The sequence below is a fragment of the Xyrauchen texanus genome, chromosome 21, assembly GCF_025860055.1.
Source record: "Xyrauchen texanus isolate HMW12.3.18 chromosome 21, RBS_HiC_50CHRs, whole genome shotgun sequence".
In the NCBI taxonomy this organism is placed as follows: domain Eukaryota; kingdom Metazoa; phylum Chordata; class Actinopteri; order Cypriniformes; family Catostomidae; genus Xyrauchen; species Xyrauchen texanus.
Genome location: NC_068296.1, coordinates 3,034,287 through 3,052,778, shown reverse-complemented (window position 1 = coordinate 3,052,778; position 18,492 = coordinate 3,034,287). Strand labels below are relative to the sequence as shown.

The 18,492-nt window shown below is 35.9% G+C and overlaps 1 protein-coding gene across 2 annotated transcripts; it reads left to right on the top strand.

The window, feature by feature from the left end:
* The first annotated feature begins 1,068 nt into the window (after positions 1-1,068).
* prpf18 (PRP18 pre-mRNA processing factor 18 homolog (yeast)) lies at positions 1,069-16,010 on the top strand. 2 transcript variants are annotated; one of them, XM_052151855.1, is made up of 11 exons: positions 1,069-1,225; positions 1,369-1,446; positions 3,161-3,187; positions 7,164-7,265; positions 7,361-7,474; positions 10,126-10,269; positions 12,009-12,077; positions 12,196-12,336; positions 15,211-15,282; positions 15,372-15,527; positions 15,615-16,010. In XM_052151855.1, the coding sequence occupies exons 1-11, from the start codon at positions 1,160-1,162 to the stop codon at positions 15,693-15,695; spliced, it is 1,050 nt and encodes a 349-aa protein (XP_052007815.1). In that variant the 5' UTR covers positions 1,069-1,159; the 3' UTR covers positions 15,696-16,010. The 2 variants fall into 2 exon arrangements, with proteins under 2 accessions (XP_052007815.1, XP_052007816.1); XM_052151856.1 differs by lacking the exon at positions 3,161-3,187 and having other exon boundaries at positions 15,615-15,953.
* The last annotated feature ends 2,482 nt before the right edge of the window (positions 16,011-18,492 follow it).

Below are 18,492 nucleotides of genomic sequence, written 5' to 3'. Positions count from 1 at the left end.
TATCAAGAGGTTAAAGAAACTTTGCAATGCATTAAAAGAGAGCAAGATTTTTTGCATGCTTTGCACAATTAATACAAAATCAAGGAAAAAATTATAATTACAGGATCATTCTACAGTACAATAAAACCATTATAAATCAAACATACCTCTTTAAAAAATAAACCTAAACACTTCAAATACTCATAAATAAACAAACAAATACTTTGGATCAAAGTGATCATATTTAATTGAATAAATAAATAAACAAGAATTAATCTGCAGTACAATTAGAAAATGATTTTGAACAAAATTATATACAGTATTTACTCCTAAAATACATGTGACGTAAGACATGTTTAATATTTGAGATGAAGATCAATAATAAATAAAATAAATTTAATTAAAATATATTTAAATATAAAAAGTTAAACCAAACTTAAAACAAACAAACAAATAAATAAATGTCCTCTACAACAACAGTAGCATTAGAAATTGTTGTGAACAAAATTGTTAATAAATAATCATATTTAAATATAAAAATATTTAAATGCAATTTTTTTATTTACTCTTAAAATGCATGTGAAGACATGTTTAATATTTGAGATGAAGCTCAATAATTAATACAAATACACAATTAAAAATAAAGTTTAAATATAAAAAGTTAAACCAAACCAAATAAATAATTAAATAAAAACTGTCCTCTACTACAACAGTAGCATTAGAATGTGTTTAGAATAAAATTATATTTCAATGCAAATTATTTATTTACTCTTAAAATACACGTGAAGTCGAACATGTTTAATATTTGAGATGAAGATCGATAATAAATTATATATATAATAAAAAATAAACTTGAAATATAAAAAAAACGTAATAAATAAATTAAAAACTGCAGTCAGCAACAACAATATGATTAGAAACTGGGTTGAAAAAAATATATTTTACTGTAACTGATATATTTTCTTTACATGGTTTAATAATGAGATTTTGATGATAAGTTTCGTGTTTCGTGTCAGTCACACATTTGGCCGCTAGTCGGCAGTAATCGCCACAGCGACCTCCACTCGCCACCGCCCAATGACGCAGAGAAACAGTAAACGGAAGTGCCTTCATAGTTGCAGAAGTCACATTTAATTGAGATTAAATCGGGTGTTTGTTTTGTTTTTGAGTTGTTTTTATTATGGATATCCTCAAAGCGGAGATCGCAAGGAAAAGGAAGCTTTTAGAGGAGAAAGAGTTGGTAGATGTGAGTAGCGACTGTTCGAATACAGTTTACAGCTGTTTGTTTATGTGTTTGTTTGTGCGATCAATTCATAGCATTTTTAAATATTTATTTGGATGTTGTGTAGACGTGTGTTTATTAAATGCAATGCTTTAATGTTTATTTAGGACACAAAGAAATACTTTAAACGGGCTGATTTGGCTCGTAAAGAAGAGGAGGATTATTTCAGAAGATGCGGATACAAGGTACAAACTCCATCTGTCAATACAGATAACATGTTCAGTGATGCACACACACACACACACACACACACACACACACACACACACACACACACGCATATCTCTGTGGAGGGCCAAATTACACAGAATTAAATATTTAAATACACAGTGAGATAAATAATGCATCATTAAATCAATAAATACATAAATATTTAAATAAATACATAGTGAGTTAATTAAATGCATAATTTAAATCAATAAATAAATCATTAAATACATATTGAGATAATTAAATGCATCATTTAAATAAACAAATACATAAATATTTAAATAAATAATTAAATGCATCATTTAATAAATATTTAAATGCATAGTGAGTTAATTAAATGCATAATGTAATAAATATTTAAATGCATAGTGAGTTAGTTTAATGCGTTATTAATATCATAAATAATTAATATGAAATACTTTGTGAAATAATGCTGAACTACAATGAACTACATGCTAAATTAAATAAAAAAATACATAATGAAAAAAATATTCTAATTAATTATTTATAAATCAATAGAAGTCTTAATGATAAATGCTCTTGCTTTAATGAAAATTATCCCAAAGCAAGCTCTTAAATGAAAATGGGGGCAGAGTACTTTTGTTTAAATGAAATTGAATCGAAGCTAGCTGAAATAAAATACGTGGGAGATTTTTATTAGCCGATTTAATGATGTATTTAATTTATTCACAATGTATTTAATGATTTATTTAAACATTTAATTAATTCACATTGCATATAATGATTATTTTAATATTTAATTAATTAATGATGCATTTAATTAATTCACACTGCATATAATGATTTATTTTACTATTTAATTATTTAATGATGCATTTAATGTATTCACAATGTATTTAATTATTTATTTAAACATTTAATTAATTCACATTGCATATAATGATTATTTTAATATTTAATTATTTAATGATGCATTTAATTTATTCACAATGCATTAAATTATTTATTTAAACATTTAATTAATTCACATTGCATATAATGATTTATTTGAATATTTAATGATTTAATTAATTCATGTATTTTAAATATTTAATTATTTATTTAATGATACATTTAAATAATTCATTATGTATTTAATTATATATTTAAAAAATGTAAATGTTAAGTATTCCATTTTTTTAGTAATTTGTCCCTTGATATTTATATCATGGTCATAAATTATCTTTTTTATTATGGGGTTTATATTTGCCCACTGGATTTCATATTTAGGGGCATTTTTCATAATGAATTAAAATAATGTATGAATAAAACAAATCAAATTAATTCAGTATGGATGTTGCCTAAATTTTATGATAGTATGTATTAATCTTAGATTAAAATATTAGATGTTATAGAGGGAATTCATCATGGGGGCATTTTTTTGCCCCTACATTTTGTTAATCGGGGGCAATTTTCACACCTTCAGTGGCAGTTTTGCCTCACAAATTTGGGTAAAATATAGATTATTTTGCCATGGCGCTGGAGATTCAGTAGCGGTTTATCTTATTCGCTGTTTCAGTCTTTAATTAATTCACTCCAGCTCTCTCACCTCTGTACTTATAAAGCTCTCTCTCTCTCTAGTTCTCTTCTTTGTCTCTCTCTCCACATGCAGTGGGGGAGCATCCTCTGTCTGCTGTGTATGTCTGTGCTTATCTTCTCTCTCCTGATGTCTGTGTTCTGTGAGTGTAGGTTTCTAATGAACATCCAGTGAGACAGGTAGGGTTAAGTCACAGACAGACAGACTGCATGCTGCCAGACAGATGTATGACCAGCTTTCAGCATGACAAAAGAACACTTGTTCAAACATACCTGTGTTTAATGGGCTTTTCTCTCAGTGTTGCACAAAGATGGAGATGGCACCGTTGTTTTCTGCTGCAGAATGATCACAGTAGAGTCTGTGTTCTTGTGTTTTAAAGATGTCTGAGAATTACTGCACTCTGATATACGTGCAATGCTCACTTTTGTTTTAGCTTCTTTATTTGGACCCACTAGGTGGCCTTAACGACTCTGTACTTAACCATTTAATACAATGTACTTATTATGCACATACATGTTGTCGCATTGTAATTACATATAAAGTAATTGCATTTAATTATGTTTGTAGTTACACTGTTAACCTTACCCCAAGACCTAATTCTAACCATACCCTTACTCCTAAACCTACTCGTACCTCAGCCTCGGTAGCAGTAAATGTAGGAATTTTGCAGAACAACATGTATTTACACAGTTAACACCTAGTCTTGTATGTATTTAATGCTAGTACATCATAGTTAAGGCCACCTAATATAAAGTGTGACGCTTTATTTAGTTTGGATTGAGAAGTGCATGTTGCTAATGACATGCATGATGTTTCCGGCTTAAATGGGACAACATTACTGTATAGAGTCATTCTGTGTCAACTCAACCAGAGGTCCCCAGCTCTTGATTTAGATAATACAAAATAATAAAAAATTCTGGTGAAAGAAACGCATAAATGTAGATAAAAGCCAAAATATTAAATGGCATGGATGAATATTGACTGAGTAATCCATTATTTTGTAGAGGAGGGTCCAAATGGCAATTTTCGCCTATGATTTTGGAGCAAAACTACAGGTCAAATAAATAACTTTAGAAAGGTGTCAGCATCATTATTTTATGTTTACACAGAGATTGGTAGATCTATTACTAAAATCAGTAGACTTCAGCAGCTCTTGATGCATTATATGCCAATGGTGTGAGTCCAAAAATGGTGAAAAAGCACTTTCCATGTTCTTTTTCCAAAGTTGGCGTGCTTGTAACTCAAGAAATACTAAAGATATCTTAAAACCCTTGTAGATTTTGGTTCAGAACAAACTTTTCTTTTGGTATTGTCATTTATAAGGTCCTATATGGTTCAGTTCCAGAGATATGGGGCTCTCAATGTGGCTCCATGAGTAAATTTTACCCATTTTTAATGGTCGAAATCCTAATGTGGGTCACTTAAAGCTGATCCTTATTGTATTTAAAGAGGAATGTCTGAAGAACAAATAATGCTGAAACTAGAAATGCACCTTTATTAATTCAACTCGACCATTTCAGTGTATTTTTGGCAATCGGACATTGTTAAACTGGAATGTTCTATGCGATTGATTGGTAGAGGAAAACAAGATACAGTTCTAGTTTCAACGTTATTTGTACTTAAGACATTCCTCTTTAAAAGACAAAAGTATAAGGTGTATGCAGACTGTCCTACATTTGGGGTTTGACCTCTGAAAATGTGTACAATTTAACAATTTACTCATGGAGCCACATTGAGAGCCCCATATCTCTGGGACTGAACCATAGAAGGCCTTAAAAATGGAGATGCTAAAAGAAAAGTTTGTTCTGAACCAGAAGCTAAAAGGATATTAATGGAAAAGTTCCCCCAAAAATGAAAATTCTCTCATTATTCACTCACCCTGATGCCATCCCAGATGTGTATGACTGTCTTTCTTCAGCAGAACACAAATTATGATTTTAAGAAGAAGATGGAGCGCTGTAAGTTCCTTATAATGCACGTAAACAGGTGCCAGCACTGTGACGGCCCAAAAGTCATATTTAGGCAGCATAAAAGTAATTCACATGATGATCAATGAATGTTTTAATTTTTGTATTTCTTCCAACAGAAAAAAAAAACAAATCAAAATCTAGATTTTGAGCTGGGACGACTGGTTGAGTTGACAGAATGACCCTAGAGGACACTTTATATTCGATATCCTGCTGTTCACACATTGCTCCCTCTCATATTCATATAAGGTTAGAGGAAGATTGAGTCACAATTAAAAGAAAAATATCTATAAATTGGCATGATTTCAAGTATCAAGCCATTTCTGGCCTTTTGCTCTTCTCAGCCCTTAAAAAAATCGAATTATCATAATTTTTCCTTTTTTATTGTAGCTATTAGAGATCAACAGATTTGTTTAACTTTTTGTTTTCTAAATAATATGAAGGGGCCAAATTACTCAAAATTAAATATTTTAATAAATAATTAAATACACAATGAAACTGTTAAACTATGAAATCCATTACATTAGTAATTAAATGACTGAATAAATCAATGAATGTCCCTAAAGTCCAAAGAAATCGATTTTGTCGTTTACATTTACATTTATGCATTTGGCAGACGCTTTTATCCAAAGTGACTTACAGAGCACTTATTACAGGAACAATCCAAGTGTCTTGCTCAAGGACACAATGGTGGTGACTGTGGGGATCGAACCAGCAACCTCCTGATTACCAGTTATGTGCTTTAGCCCACCACACCACCACCACCGTTAAGTGACGCGCTGATCGTTAACCGTGACCCTGAAAAGACACGGAGGTCGTGCTTAAATGGAAAATCAACCCAATGATAGTGCTAAAATGAAATGCAAGTGACATTTATTTATTTATTTAGTTTATAGTTTTTAAAATTATTTCATTATATATTTAAATATGTATTTAATCATTTAGTTTTAAGTCATTTGACCCTCCTTAAAATAATCATTAAACTACAAACACACTCTGTCACAGGACGCTCGTCCCTCGAGCGCACACGCTTAATGCAGCTGGATTATAACGTGATTGCTCGTGACTTATTGAATCATAATATATGTGTCACTGTGCATTTCTTATCATGAAGAACATTAGCAATACTCAGCTTTATTTATAAGAGAGAGTTTGTTTTTTAGTGAGTTAAAGATGGATTGAAGTGAACAGAAAGGTGAGAGAGGAAGTCTTCACCCCCATTATACACGGCAACAAAATACGTTTTTGATTTGTTTTCCAATATAAATATCTAAAACTCCTTTAAAACAACTTACATTTACTTTAGCAGCTACTGCAGAAGAAACAATTGTTATCTGAGAATGTTGAATATAATATAAAAATACAAATATTTTAAAATATCTAAAAATCCTTTAAATAACAGATGCATTCCCCGGAGAAGCAGCATATGAGATATTTAGATTTGCTTTTAGAGAATAGATCTTGAATATACGTATATTTTGCCGCACTCACAGAAGTATAACCAAGTAACAAATACACTTCTATACAAGATACACTTACTGTATATTTAAGACACATTCTCTTAAAGCAAGTCTAAATATCTGATATGCTGCTTCTCAATTAAATGTTTCTTGTTTTAAGGATTTTTAGACATTTTTAAAAGGAAAACAAGACAAAAACACTTGATAACAAGAGGAATTTTTACTGAATTAAGCTTACCCCTTTAATTCGGTGAATGTCTTTTAGAGGCGTTTTTAAAAGGTGTTTATTGTTAGCAAGCATGTTTAATACAACCTATAAGTCAGGACAAAAGCTGAATAATCGGTTAATAGCTAATGATTCATTGTTGCAAATCGTTAAATTAATCGATTATCAAAATAATCGTTAGTTGCAGCCCTACAACAATAAAACAATACTTATTGTGAAGTTTACCGAGTCATTTATGACAGTGGAATGTTTCCAAACTGAGATTTTGCCATTTATTGATCGACACGATAACCAAATAAGTAAAAAGTTTTAATATCTGTAAAAAATATTGGTCAAATGCATTATCGGTCTATCTCTAATTATAATTGTATTTATGTATTTTTTGCAAGCTACCCTTTTTAAATTCGTTATATGCTTTGCTATTGGGGCTGCATAATGTCACAATCATAAAATAGGCAAAAGAGACGACAATCACCTGTATTTCTTTTTCTTCCCTTAAAAGCTGGAGGAGCTAGAAGAGGCGCATCCGTCTACATCATCCAATCCCGTGTTAGAACTGGAGCTCACGGAGGAGAAGCTTCCAATGACGCTCTCTCGACAGGAGGTGGGTCAGCCAATCACAGTTCACCCGTCCGAATACTGCTGAATAAGACTGACGTTGCTGTGTTTATTGAAACAAGGTCTTCGGTCTGTGTGCAGGTCATCAGGCGTCTGAGAGAACGTGGCGAGCCGATCCGTCTGTTTAGTGAATCCGATTACGATGCTTTTCAGAGACTACGCAAGATTGAAATTCTAGCACCGGAAGTGAACAAGGTAACACCCAACTTTTCCAACTTTTTCCATAGTGAAAAAGGCTTAATATTCAGTGGTAAGTAAAAGTATGTGAACCCTTTGGTGTTTACCTGCATTTATGTATCAATTTGTCTTAGGGATGCACCGATACCACTTTTTAAATTTGTACATTTTAACACTCAGGCTTTTATTTTGACATTCTGAACTCTCCAGGGAGTCCTGTAAGTGTGTCTGTTTGTAGGCAAGTTCACAGCCGTTTAATTAGTGTAAATGAAGCAGCGCCATTCACTAACGCTCTGGAGCTGCGTGTGCATTTGATATGTTTACTTATTAAACACAGCATTTTGTGATTCACAGAGGTATCGCACGTCTTCAAGTGGCTTTCAGTAAAATACACGAGTAATATGAGCTACATTAATTGTGTTTTTATGGTTCTTTTATGTCATATTTGAAGCTTGACGGGAACAAACATGACTAACACACAGTATCGTATTTGGATCGGGTTCGTCGGACCGATACCCGATCCATCTAAAAGCTTCAGTATCGGATCGGTGCACCCATAATTTGTCTTCAAATCTGGTTTACAATAATGAACAAACACAATCTGTTGTAACTAATAACACAAATTATTGTATTGTTCTTACACATATTGAATACATCATTCAAACATTCAGTCTAGGTTGGGAAAAGTATGTGAACCCCTAGGCTAATGACGTCAACAAAAGCTAATTAGAGGCAAACCTGGCATCCAACTAATGAAACAAGGTTGGAGGTGTTATGGGGCTTTTCCACTGCACGGTACAACTCGACTCTGCTCGCTTTTTGGGGGGTTTTCCACTGTGGATAGTACCTGGTCCTTTTTTAATGCCATCTCGGTCGAGGTTCCAAACGAGCCGAGGCGATACTAAATGTGACGTCAAAATCCTGCAGATCACTGGATATTCGACACGGGACATCAACCCGCTAGTTTTAAAGTTAGCAACAGCGATAGCAGATAGCAGATCATTTATTCATGCGAATTTCGAAAATACGCCATGGTCAATAAACAAGATGCAGATGTTCCACTCATTAGCGATGAACGAAACGAAAAAGTCTCTGAGGAAGTGTCTCAGCTGTTGGCTGCTCACGGCTACCACCGGACCTACCGACAATGTAGGGAAAAGTTAAAAACAACTTAAAAGTGACGACAGAACCATCAAGGAAAAGTGGAAGTGGTTTGACCAAATGGACGCTATCTAGACCAGCGAGCAATGGGACGGAGAGTGCCCTGGACTGGTGTTGATCCACGATGGAGGATGGTACGTTTTGTTATGTTAACTCTATACTCTGCTTGAAAGCTTCACTTTATTTAGTTGAGCATCTACTGGAAGCTTCCGAAACAACCAGACCAATTTAACTGTTACACTTGTGTAAAATCACCATGCAACAACTGCTTTATGCAGCACAATGAGCTAGTAGCTAACAGCTAGCGGTCGTGTTATTGTTTTGGTCAGTTTGTGTCGTGTTTAAGATGATGTCACGGCAGTAGAGGCGGCACAACTATAATCCCACCCACTTTGAGGCAGCACTAAACGGCAGTGGAAAAGCAAGCTCAGAAAAGTAAAGCGAGTCGAACCGTATCGTGCAGTGGAATAGTGCCATTAGAGCTACTTTGACTTGTAAAAAGCACTGAAACATTTTGAGTTTGCTATTCACAAGAAGCATCTGTTGACGTGGACCATGCCTTGCAAAAAAGAGATCTCAGAAGATCTACGATCAAGATAGTTGCTTTGCATAATGCTGGAAATGGTTACAGAGTTATCTCGAAGAGTTTAGATGTTCATCTGTCCACAGTTAGACGCATTGCATATAAATGGAGATGATTTAGTACTGTAGGTACTCTCTCTAGAAGTGGCTGTCCGGCCAAGATGACTCAAAGGGAACACCGCAGAATGCTCAATGAGGTAAACAAGAACCCTAGAGTGACAGATGAAGACTTGAAGGACTCATTGGAACTGGTTAACATCTCCGTTCATGAGTCTACTATATAGAAAACATAAAACAGGTATGGTGTTCATGGCAGGACATCATGAAGGAAGCTGCTGCCTTCCAACAAAAACATTGCTGCACACCTGAAGTTTGCCAAACACCCTTTTGACACTCCACAACAGAATGGCTTCAGAAAAAGGAGTGTCCCAGTTAGATCCTAACCCAATAGAGATGCCGTGGAATGACCTCAAGAGAGCCGTTCGCACCAGACGTCCTGAGAACATGTCTGAGCTGAAGCAGTTCTGTAAGGACGAATGCTCCAAAATTTCTTCTGAACATTGTGGAGGTCTAATCTATTACCCGCAGCTACCGGAAACACTTGTTTGAGGTTATTGCTTCCAAAGGAGGATCGACCAGTTATTAAATCCAAGGGTTCACATACATTTTCCACAGCACTGTGAATGTTTAATGGGATGTGTTCAATAAAGACATGTATGATTATAATTGTTTGTGTGTTTTTGTGTGCCTAAGCACATTGTCTTCGTCTATACGTGTGACTGATGAAGATGAGATCACATTTTATAACCAATTAATGCAGAAAACCAGCAAATTCCAAAGGGTTCACATACTTTTTCTTGCCACTGTATAATACCATATCTAATTGCCTCGACAAATTGGCTAATTCTGTGTGTGTGTGTGTGTAGGGTTTGAGGAATGATTTGAAGGCTGCCATGGATAAGATCGACCAGCAGTATTTAAATGAGATTGTGGGTGGAGATGGCGCAGAACAGGACACACAACATGATCTCAAAGTACATGAAGAAAATACCACCATTGAGGAGCTGGAGGTAAACGTGGTCATGCTGGGAGCCCACAGTAGTAACAAGCCAATGAATTGTTCATCCTTGCAGTATGTCAATACTACAATCTTTATAAATGTTCAGTTGTACCAAAAAGTATTTGGACACTAAAGTGTCATTGTATAGATATGAAATGATGCTAGAGAGCTTTTCTAACAACTAAATTCAGCTTTCTGTCTGATGAGAAGTAATGTTATCTCATGTCACTAGGTGGCACCATAGACTTATGTGCACATCTGACATCTACTGTGCATGTTCACAGACAATGGCTGTCTCAGGTTTATATATGTAACGTTATATACAGTTGAAGTCAGAAGTTTACATCCACCTTAGCCAAATACACATTTAAACATTTTCACAATTCCTGACATTTAATGGTAGAAAACATTCCCTGTCTTGGGTCAGTTTGGATCACTGCTTTATTTTAAGGATGAGAAATGTCAGAATAATAGATTTATTTCAGCTTTTCTTTCTTTCATCACATTCCCAGTGGGTCAGAAGTTTACATGCACTTGTATGTATTTGGTAGCATTGCCTTTAAATTATTTAACTTGGGTCAATTATTTTGGGGAGCCTTCCACAAGTTGCTGGAATTTTGTCCCATTCCTCCAGACAGAACTGGCATCACTTAAGTCAGGTTTGTAGGTCTCATTGCTCACACACGCTTATTCAGTTCTGCCCACAAATGTTCAATCAGATTGAGGTCAGGGCTTTGTGATGGCCACTCCAATACCTTGACTTTGTTGTCCTTGAGCCATTTTGCCACAATTTTAGAGGTACGCTTGAGGGTCATTGTCCATTTGGAAGACCCATTTGTGACCGAGCTTTAACTTCCTGATGTCTTGAGATGTTGCTTCAATATATCCACATCATTTTCCTTCCTCATGATGTCATCTATCTTGTGAAGTGCACCAGTCCCTCCTGCAGCAAACACCCCCACAACATGATGCTGCACCCCCATGCTTCACGGTTGGGATGGTGTTCTTCGACTTGCAAGAGTCACCCTTTTTCCTCCAAACATAATGATGGTCATTATGGCCAAACAGTTCAAATTTTGATTCATCAGACCAGAGGACATTTCTCCAAAAGTAAGATCTTTGTCCCCATGTGCACTTGCAAACTGTAGTCTGGCTTTTTTATGGCGGTTCTTCCTTGCTGAGCAGCCTTTCGGGTTATGCCGATATAGGACTTGTTTTGCTGTGGATATAGATGCTTGTCTTCCTGTTTCCTCCAGCATCTTCACAAGGTCCTTTTCTGTTGATCTGGGATTGATTTGCACTTGTCGCACCAAACTAGGTTCATCTCTAGGAGACAGAATGCGTCTCCTTCCTGAGCGGGACGATGGCTGCGTGGTCTCATGGTGTTTATACTTGCGTACTGTTGTTTGCTCAGATGAACGTGACACCTTCAGGCATTTGGAAATTGCTCCCAAGGATTTTTGAGGTCTTGGCTGATTTCTTTCGATTTTCCCATGATGTCAAGCAAAGAGTGACTGAGTTTGAAGGTAGGCCTTAAAATACATCCACAGGTACACCTCCACTTAGAAGCTAATTGTCTAAAGGCTTGACATCATTTTCTGGAATTTTCCAAGCTGCTTAAAGGCACAGTTAACTTATGTAGACTTCTGACCCACTGGAATTGTGATATAGTCATTTAAAAGTGAAACACACTTAGTAAAAGTGTATGTAAACTTCTGACTTCTCAAAGGTATGCTGTGTTTTCAACAGGCTCTGGGAGCGTCTCTTGGCACAAGTGATGATGTCAGAGACATGGACATCATAGATAAAGTATTACGGGTGAGTTGTTTTTCTTTTAAGAACTCTTTCAGAGTGTTCAATATTTCAGTCTTACTTTAGAGATATTTTATATAATGCAATCAGTGATTCATTTGATTTTGTATGTTTTCATTTGTAGTTCTTGCTGGGCGTGTGGGCCAAAGATCTTAACAGCAGAGAGGACCTTGTTAAACGTAGCGTGCAGGGCAAACTCGCCAGTGCCACCCAAAAACAGACCGAATCTTACCTGAAACCACTTTTCAGAAAGCTACGGAAGAAGGTATTCTGTTGTACAAGCATGTTTTTATGCACTATGGCAAGACAAATTGACTTGTAATCATGTGCAGGAAATGAATTCTAGATATCAACAATTCAATATTCACATTCTTATCAAAAATGTAACTAGTAAAAACCTTAAAAACCTTATTTGTTTTATATCTGTAGAATTTCACAATGGTCTGTCATTCACTTATGTTCAAAATGCAATTGCAGATATCTATAATTCATTTCTTACTAGTTAAAATTCCAGTTTGACATATCAGCACTGCGCTTCTTACTAGTAAAATGTAGATATTGTTTTATTGTTAGTGCAAATATCCATTCCTGATATCATCATTTGGATTACAACTGGTAAAAATACTCATTTCAGATATCTGCGATGTTATTTTAACTAGTAAGAAAGCCTTTTTATCACTGAAAGCCGAATGGATTTTTAATCATTCGCAGGATATGAATTGTTGACATCAACAGTTAAAATGCTAATGATGACCAATCGCATGAATGCACGTTACTAATATAAATAAACGGAATTACAAGTAGTAAAAATGCTAATTTTTTATATTAGTAATTTGAAGTTTTCACTAGTGGCAATGTTAATTTCTGATATCTGTCATGTGATTTTATTGTAACTAGTAAAGAATTATTTTTGGATATTTTTAACCTGTTGATGAACTTTTTGAGCACAAACCATGACAATGACCTGAACTGAAATGGTTGTATTTATGGGACCCTTTGGAGTACAGACACAGTTGTGGTATATTTTGAAAGAAGACACTTTGGTCTATATTTCACAAGTTTCAGAATTAATATCTGTTGTTATTTATTAAAGTTAGAGAAGATGAAGTTTATAAATCTAAAAAAACAATAATAAAAGTGCAAAGACAACCCGGAAATACAATGTTCCCAAAGCCACGAGTCTTATGCTACGTTCACACCGGACGCGAATAGCGCGTCAAATTCGCGCCTACCGCGTCTAGTTATACGCTTGACCACTTTGAATCCATTCGCGCGTCAAGAGCGAAATTGACGCGCGTAAAAAACAAAAGTTTGAAGCGAAATTTACGCGCGTGACGCGCTTCGGAGGCGAAATCCGATGACGGCCATCTTTTTACAAGATGGCTGATGTTGATCGAGCATTCGTGGAGAGAGTCACCGCTCTGTATTTGCTCTGGAGAGCAGAACAGCGGCGTATGGGTCGTCGTCGCCGTACTTGGGTCCACCAGCGAGGGGCGCGGGGACATGCTGGAGAGGAGCCACTGCCAGGTCTGGGTCGGGTTGCGGCCAACAACTCCTCCAGAGAGGCACTCGGGTGAGGGATGTCTTCATGGCACACTTCTCGGCGGAGGGAGCAGTACCATGGCAGCCGACAGAGTAGCGTTTGAAGTCCTCCTCATGACTTCCCCACAACGGCTCTTTTAAGAGCCACCCACAAACCTATAAAGAGCTAAACTATCTAAAAATAGTCCATTATTATTTTATTATTATATTTTGTATTTTTTTTCCCAGGTTGTCAGCCCCAGTTACAGGATGTCAGGTCCACAACATGCACATTTATTAAGTTGAGACTTTTTAAAAATGTCAGGTTTTCCATGGTAGTATATCAGGTTAAATTATTTATTTATTTTTGTTTTGATGATAAATGGAGCCAGCCTCCAAAAGTAATTAACCTGTCCTGTGTTTTTTTCCTTATTCAACACTGTCCAGACATTAATGTTGGTTGTCTTTACAATAATAATGAAAGTTTACGTCACTTTACCTCCTGAGTGACAGCAGGCAGCGAGGCTCCTGATTGGTTAACGCGGCGCGAATTGACGCCAAAGTTCAGATTTTTCAACTCGGGCGGCAGACGCGAATTCGCGTCAAACGCGTGAATGCACAAAATGCACCATTCGCGTCTACCGCGCCGCGCTCTACGCCTCACTCGCGCCGCAGGAATTTTTTACGCGCGTAACGCGTCTTTGCATTGACTTAACATTGAAATCACTCGCGCCTGACGCGCTATTCGCGTCCGGTGTGAACGCAGCATAAAGAAGTTTCGTTTCTAATCTGAAGATGATTTAATAATAAATGAGTTCCTGCAGCTTTAATGTCTGTAAAATCTCTGGCGGCGTTCAGAGTAAAATTAAGGCTCCGCCTCTCAAGACGACACTAAATCTGACGGCACTGATCGCCTATTATGAGTAAAACGACGCCACATTTCTAAAAATGGACTATGGAGATGGGCTGGTTTTGTTTATGAGACTCTAATATATCAGATCATAAACAGTTTTACAACATGAATACTGCTCAGATTGCAGTTTGTTGAAGAACGATGACGAAGGCGAGATCTCATGTAAACAATGGAGAATATATCAATATTTCTCACATTTATCACTTTTATGGACAAAAAGTGCGATTGGATGTTTTTAATGAACGCTTGTCATGGACGATTGACCCAAGTGTGTTGAACTGGATTCATCTGGCAATCATGTTTTCATAATAAAAGTCCCATTTTGATATTACATGTTTTCATTTGTACTCCTGCACAAATAACTCAATGAATGAGTCAATGTAAAGCGCTTTGAATACCGTTAAGGTTAAAAAGGCGCCATATAAGTGCAGACGATTTACCATTTAGTAAGAAGTGCTGATTTGTGTATTTGGATTTTAATTTCAGTAATTGATTATATCATCTGTATTAGCATTTTAAACAGGAGTGAATGACAGATCGTGAAAACGTACTAGTGAAAATGCTGTTACAGATGTCAAGAATTGCAGTTTTTCCTAATTGAAATATAAAAAGAAATGAATATCCTTCACATGATTAAAGGTTAATTCGGCTTGCCATATATACACAAGTTTATTAGATATGGAGCTGATTGTTTCCTCTCTCCAGAATTTGCCAGCAGACATCAAGGAGTCCATCACAGACATCATAAAGTTTATGCTGGAGAGGGAGTACGTAAAGGTGTGTCCCATGTTCCTTCTTAATTCTCATATTTCGTTGCTTAATTAGCATGTTTGTTTTGGCAACTCAATCTGTTTGTTTGCATGTAGGCAAATGACGCCTATCTGCAGATGGCTATAGGGAACGCTCCGTGGCCCATCGGTGTAACCATGGTGGGCATCCACGCTCGTACTGGACGTGAGAAGATCTTCTCCAAACATGTAGCCCACGTGCTCAACGACGAGACCCAGAGGAAATACATCCAGGTATAAATAATAGTGTGTTGTGTTCTATTAATGGCTGTTGCGTATTATTAGGTCAGTGATGTTTTTGTGTTTGCGTCGTCTTTTTAGGGTCTGAAGAGGTTAATGACTATCTGTCAGAAACATTTCCCAACGGATCCCTCGAAGTGTGTGGAGTACAACGCTCTGTGACAAACATGTCACAGCATATTTTACATCTCATGTTGTAAAATACACCCCAATTTTGAGAATGTTTGCAATGCTTTTTTTTTTTGTTTTTAAATAAAAGCTTATGTTAATGTATATTACACAAGTGATGTTTTCGGTTAGTGCATTTATTGATACTTGTTACGCTTGTATGGAGGCCCAAACCTGCATAAATAATAAATAAATAAATGTAATAATCAAAAAATAAATGTCTTGATAAAACAAATATAATTAGTTTTTAATTAAATTTATTCCTGAATTTATTATTATGTGACTTTATTCCTTTTATTATTTTCTATCTTTATTTTTAACTTTATTTTTATTCTTTTTAACTTTTATTTATTAATTTATTTAGCATATTTTTTTTATTTGTGTTAATTTATTTTTTATATTTATTTATTCCCACATATATTTATATATTCCCATATATATTTATTTATTTATTTATACATGTATTTATTTTTACATTTCTATGTGCAACATGTAAATGAGGGAGGCGGTCCTTGCGGAGCTCCAGTGCATCATTGGTTAAGACTCAATTGCACTTACCGGAAGCAGATGGATGTCCCACCTTAGCACGCTCTGACTCGCACAGATTTAGAATATGCAGGAAACGTTTCGCAGAGAGTTTAACAATCCAGGATGTGCTACGATCAATAAGCACCTCTACTCTAAATGAAACAGTCATTTGATGCGCGGTTATCCACTTCATTAGCATGGCGCGCAACTCTCTAGATATAGCCTATGTTTAGAGTCGGCTATAGATTTTTTTATTGCAGATGTATACATACATAAACGATCAGGGAAATGAAGCATGGTTGTATCTTTTACAATGAACAATCATAAAAACAGAAAACAATATTATGGATTTGCAGACATCAAATTATGAATTTAATATACACAGAAAAAAAAAGAAAAGCATAATATTAAACCATATCATTTATTAAACTTGCTCATTTTGTGGATTTGTTGAAGAAACAGCTCCACATTTATTTTGTGATTGTAGTATAACCAATACATCTTGGATTGACTTAAGCTCTTATGTTTTTAGCCCCACTAATGGCTTTAGTTTACACAATATGGCCATGACCTGACGTCACATCAAAACAAGTCAAGAGTAATCGAGCACACGCTTCAATCTACAATAAGCCAACGGTGAGCAGGACACGCCCACATCATTATCATACAAGAGACAGAAATGTAAGAATAAATACAAAAATAAATAAATGTGGGAATATTTAAATTTAGAAATTAATACAGGTGGGAATAAATAAATATAAAAATAAATGAATGCATAAATAAATAATAATACATAAAAAGATTTAAAAAAATAAAAAGAGAAAATAATAAATAAAGGAAAAAAAAGTCATACAAAAATAAATTCAGGAATAACTTTAATTAAAAACTAATTATATTTGTTTTATCAAGACATTTATTCCTTTATTTTCTTATTACATTTATATATATATTATGTATTTATTTATTATTTTTGCATGTGTTGTCCTCCATACGCTTGGGTATATAATATACTGTGTGTAATATATATATATATTATGGGCCGAACACTAATAAAAATGCTACACTGGTTACATTTTTCCTCAATAATGTCAACAGAGAAGAACAAAAGTTGTAGGTATTTTCCTAAAACCGGAGAGAGCGGAATCATTCCTTTAAGGATGAACGTCTTGGGACCGTTTGTGTTCGAGACATTCTCCAAACATTCTGATGTGACTACTCGTGTCTTTATCTGACCTCCTGAGATGAGCTAAAGGAAGTGCTGAGTCACAGGAAGAGTGAGCGACGTCCTCATTATGACCTCATCCCAGGGCCGTAGCAGGGACTTCTGGGCCCCTTTCACATTAAGAAAATACAGTCTAGTGGAGTCTGGGTATCTCAGCGAGTATTGACGCTGACTATCACACCTGGAGTCACGAGTTTGAATCCAGGGTGTGCTGAGTGACTCCAGTCAGGTCTCCTAAGCAACCAAATTGGCCCGGTTGCTAGGGTGGGTAGAGTCACATGGGGTAACCTCCTCGTGGTCATTATAATGTGGTTCTCGGTGGGGCATGTGGTGAGTTGTGCGTGGATGACGCGGAGGATAGCGTGAGCCTTCACACGGACTGTCTCCATGGTAACGCGCTCAACAAGCCACATAAGATGTGCTGATTGACGGTCTCAGATGCGGAGGCAACAGATTCGTCCTCTGCCACCCGTATTGAGGCGAGTCACTACGCCACCACGAGGACTTAGAGCGCATTGGGATTTGGGCATTCTAAATTGTGGAGGAAAAAATGAATACAGTCTAAAATGTGTTGTGGGTCCCTAGAATCATTACCACCTTACACCCCCTGCCAGAACCAAATCAGATTTATAACATGAACAAGCCAAATTAAGCATATCATTTTGTGAACTGTTGTGCTTCATCAAGGTATACAAAAAAGACAACAAAATTTGCCTAAAAATAATTACAAGTTTTAATTACGTCCTGATATGATTGTAATGTCATTAGTCACTTTTACTGTTAATTCATCCAGCCCCGTTCTCTCCTTGTTAAACGAGATTAACAAACTAAATGAAGGACACACCTCCTCCATTCCTTCAATCGAAAGACGCCGATCCTTGCCCGTGTCTGGAATACTCTATTCTGATTGGTCAATGGCGCCATCTAGTGGTCTGATATTGTTCTGTAACAACCGCACCTTCACGTATCAGTCCGCTCATCCGGGTGTTTGCAAGCCATCTAGTGGTCTGATATTCTGATTGGTCAATGGCGCCATCTAGT

Excerpts from the sequence above, each read along its gene's own strand:
- prpf18 (XM_052151855.1), top strand. The coding sequence starts at position 1,160 with ATGGATATCCTCAAAGCGGAGATCGCAAGGAAAAGGAAGCTTTTAGAG. Across the intron at positions 3,188-7,163 it reads ATGAACATCCAGTGAGACAG|CTGGAGGAGCTAGAAGAGGC; the intron begins GTAGGGTTAAGT and ends TTCCCTTAAAAG. Across the intron at positions 12,078-12,195 it reads TCATAGATAAAGTATTACGG|TTCTTGCTGGGCGTGTGGGC; the intron begins GTGAGTTGTTTT and ends TTTCATTTGTAG.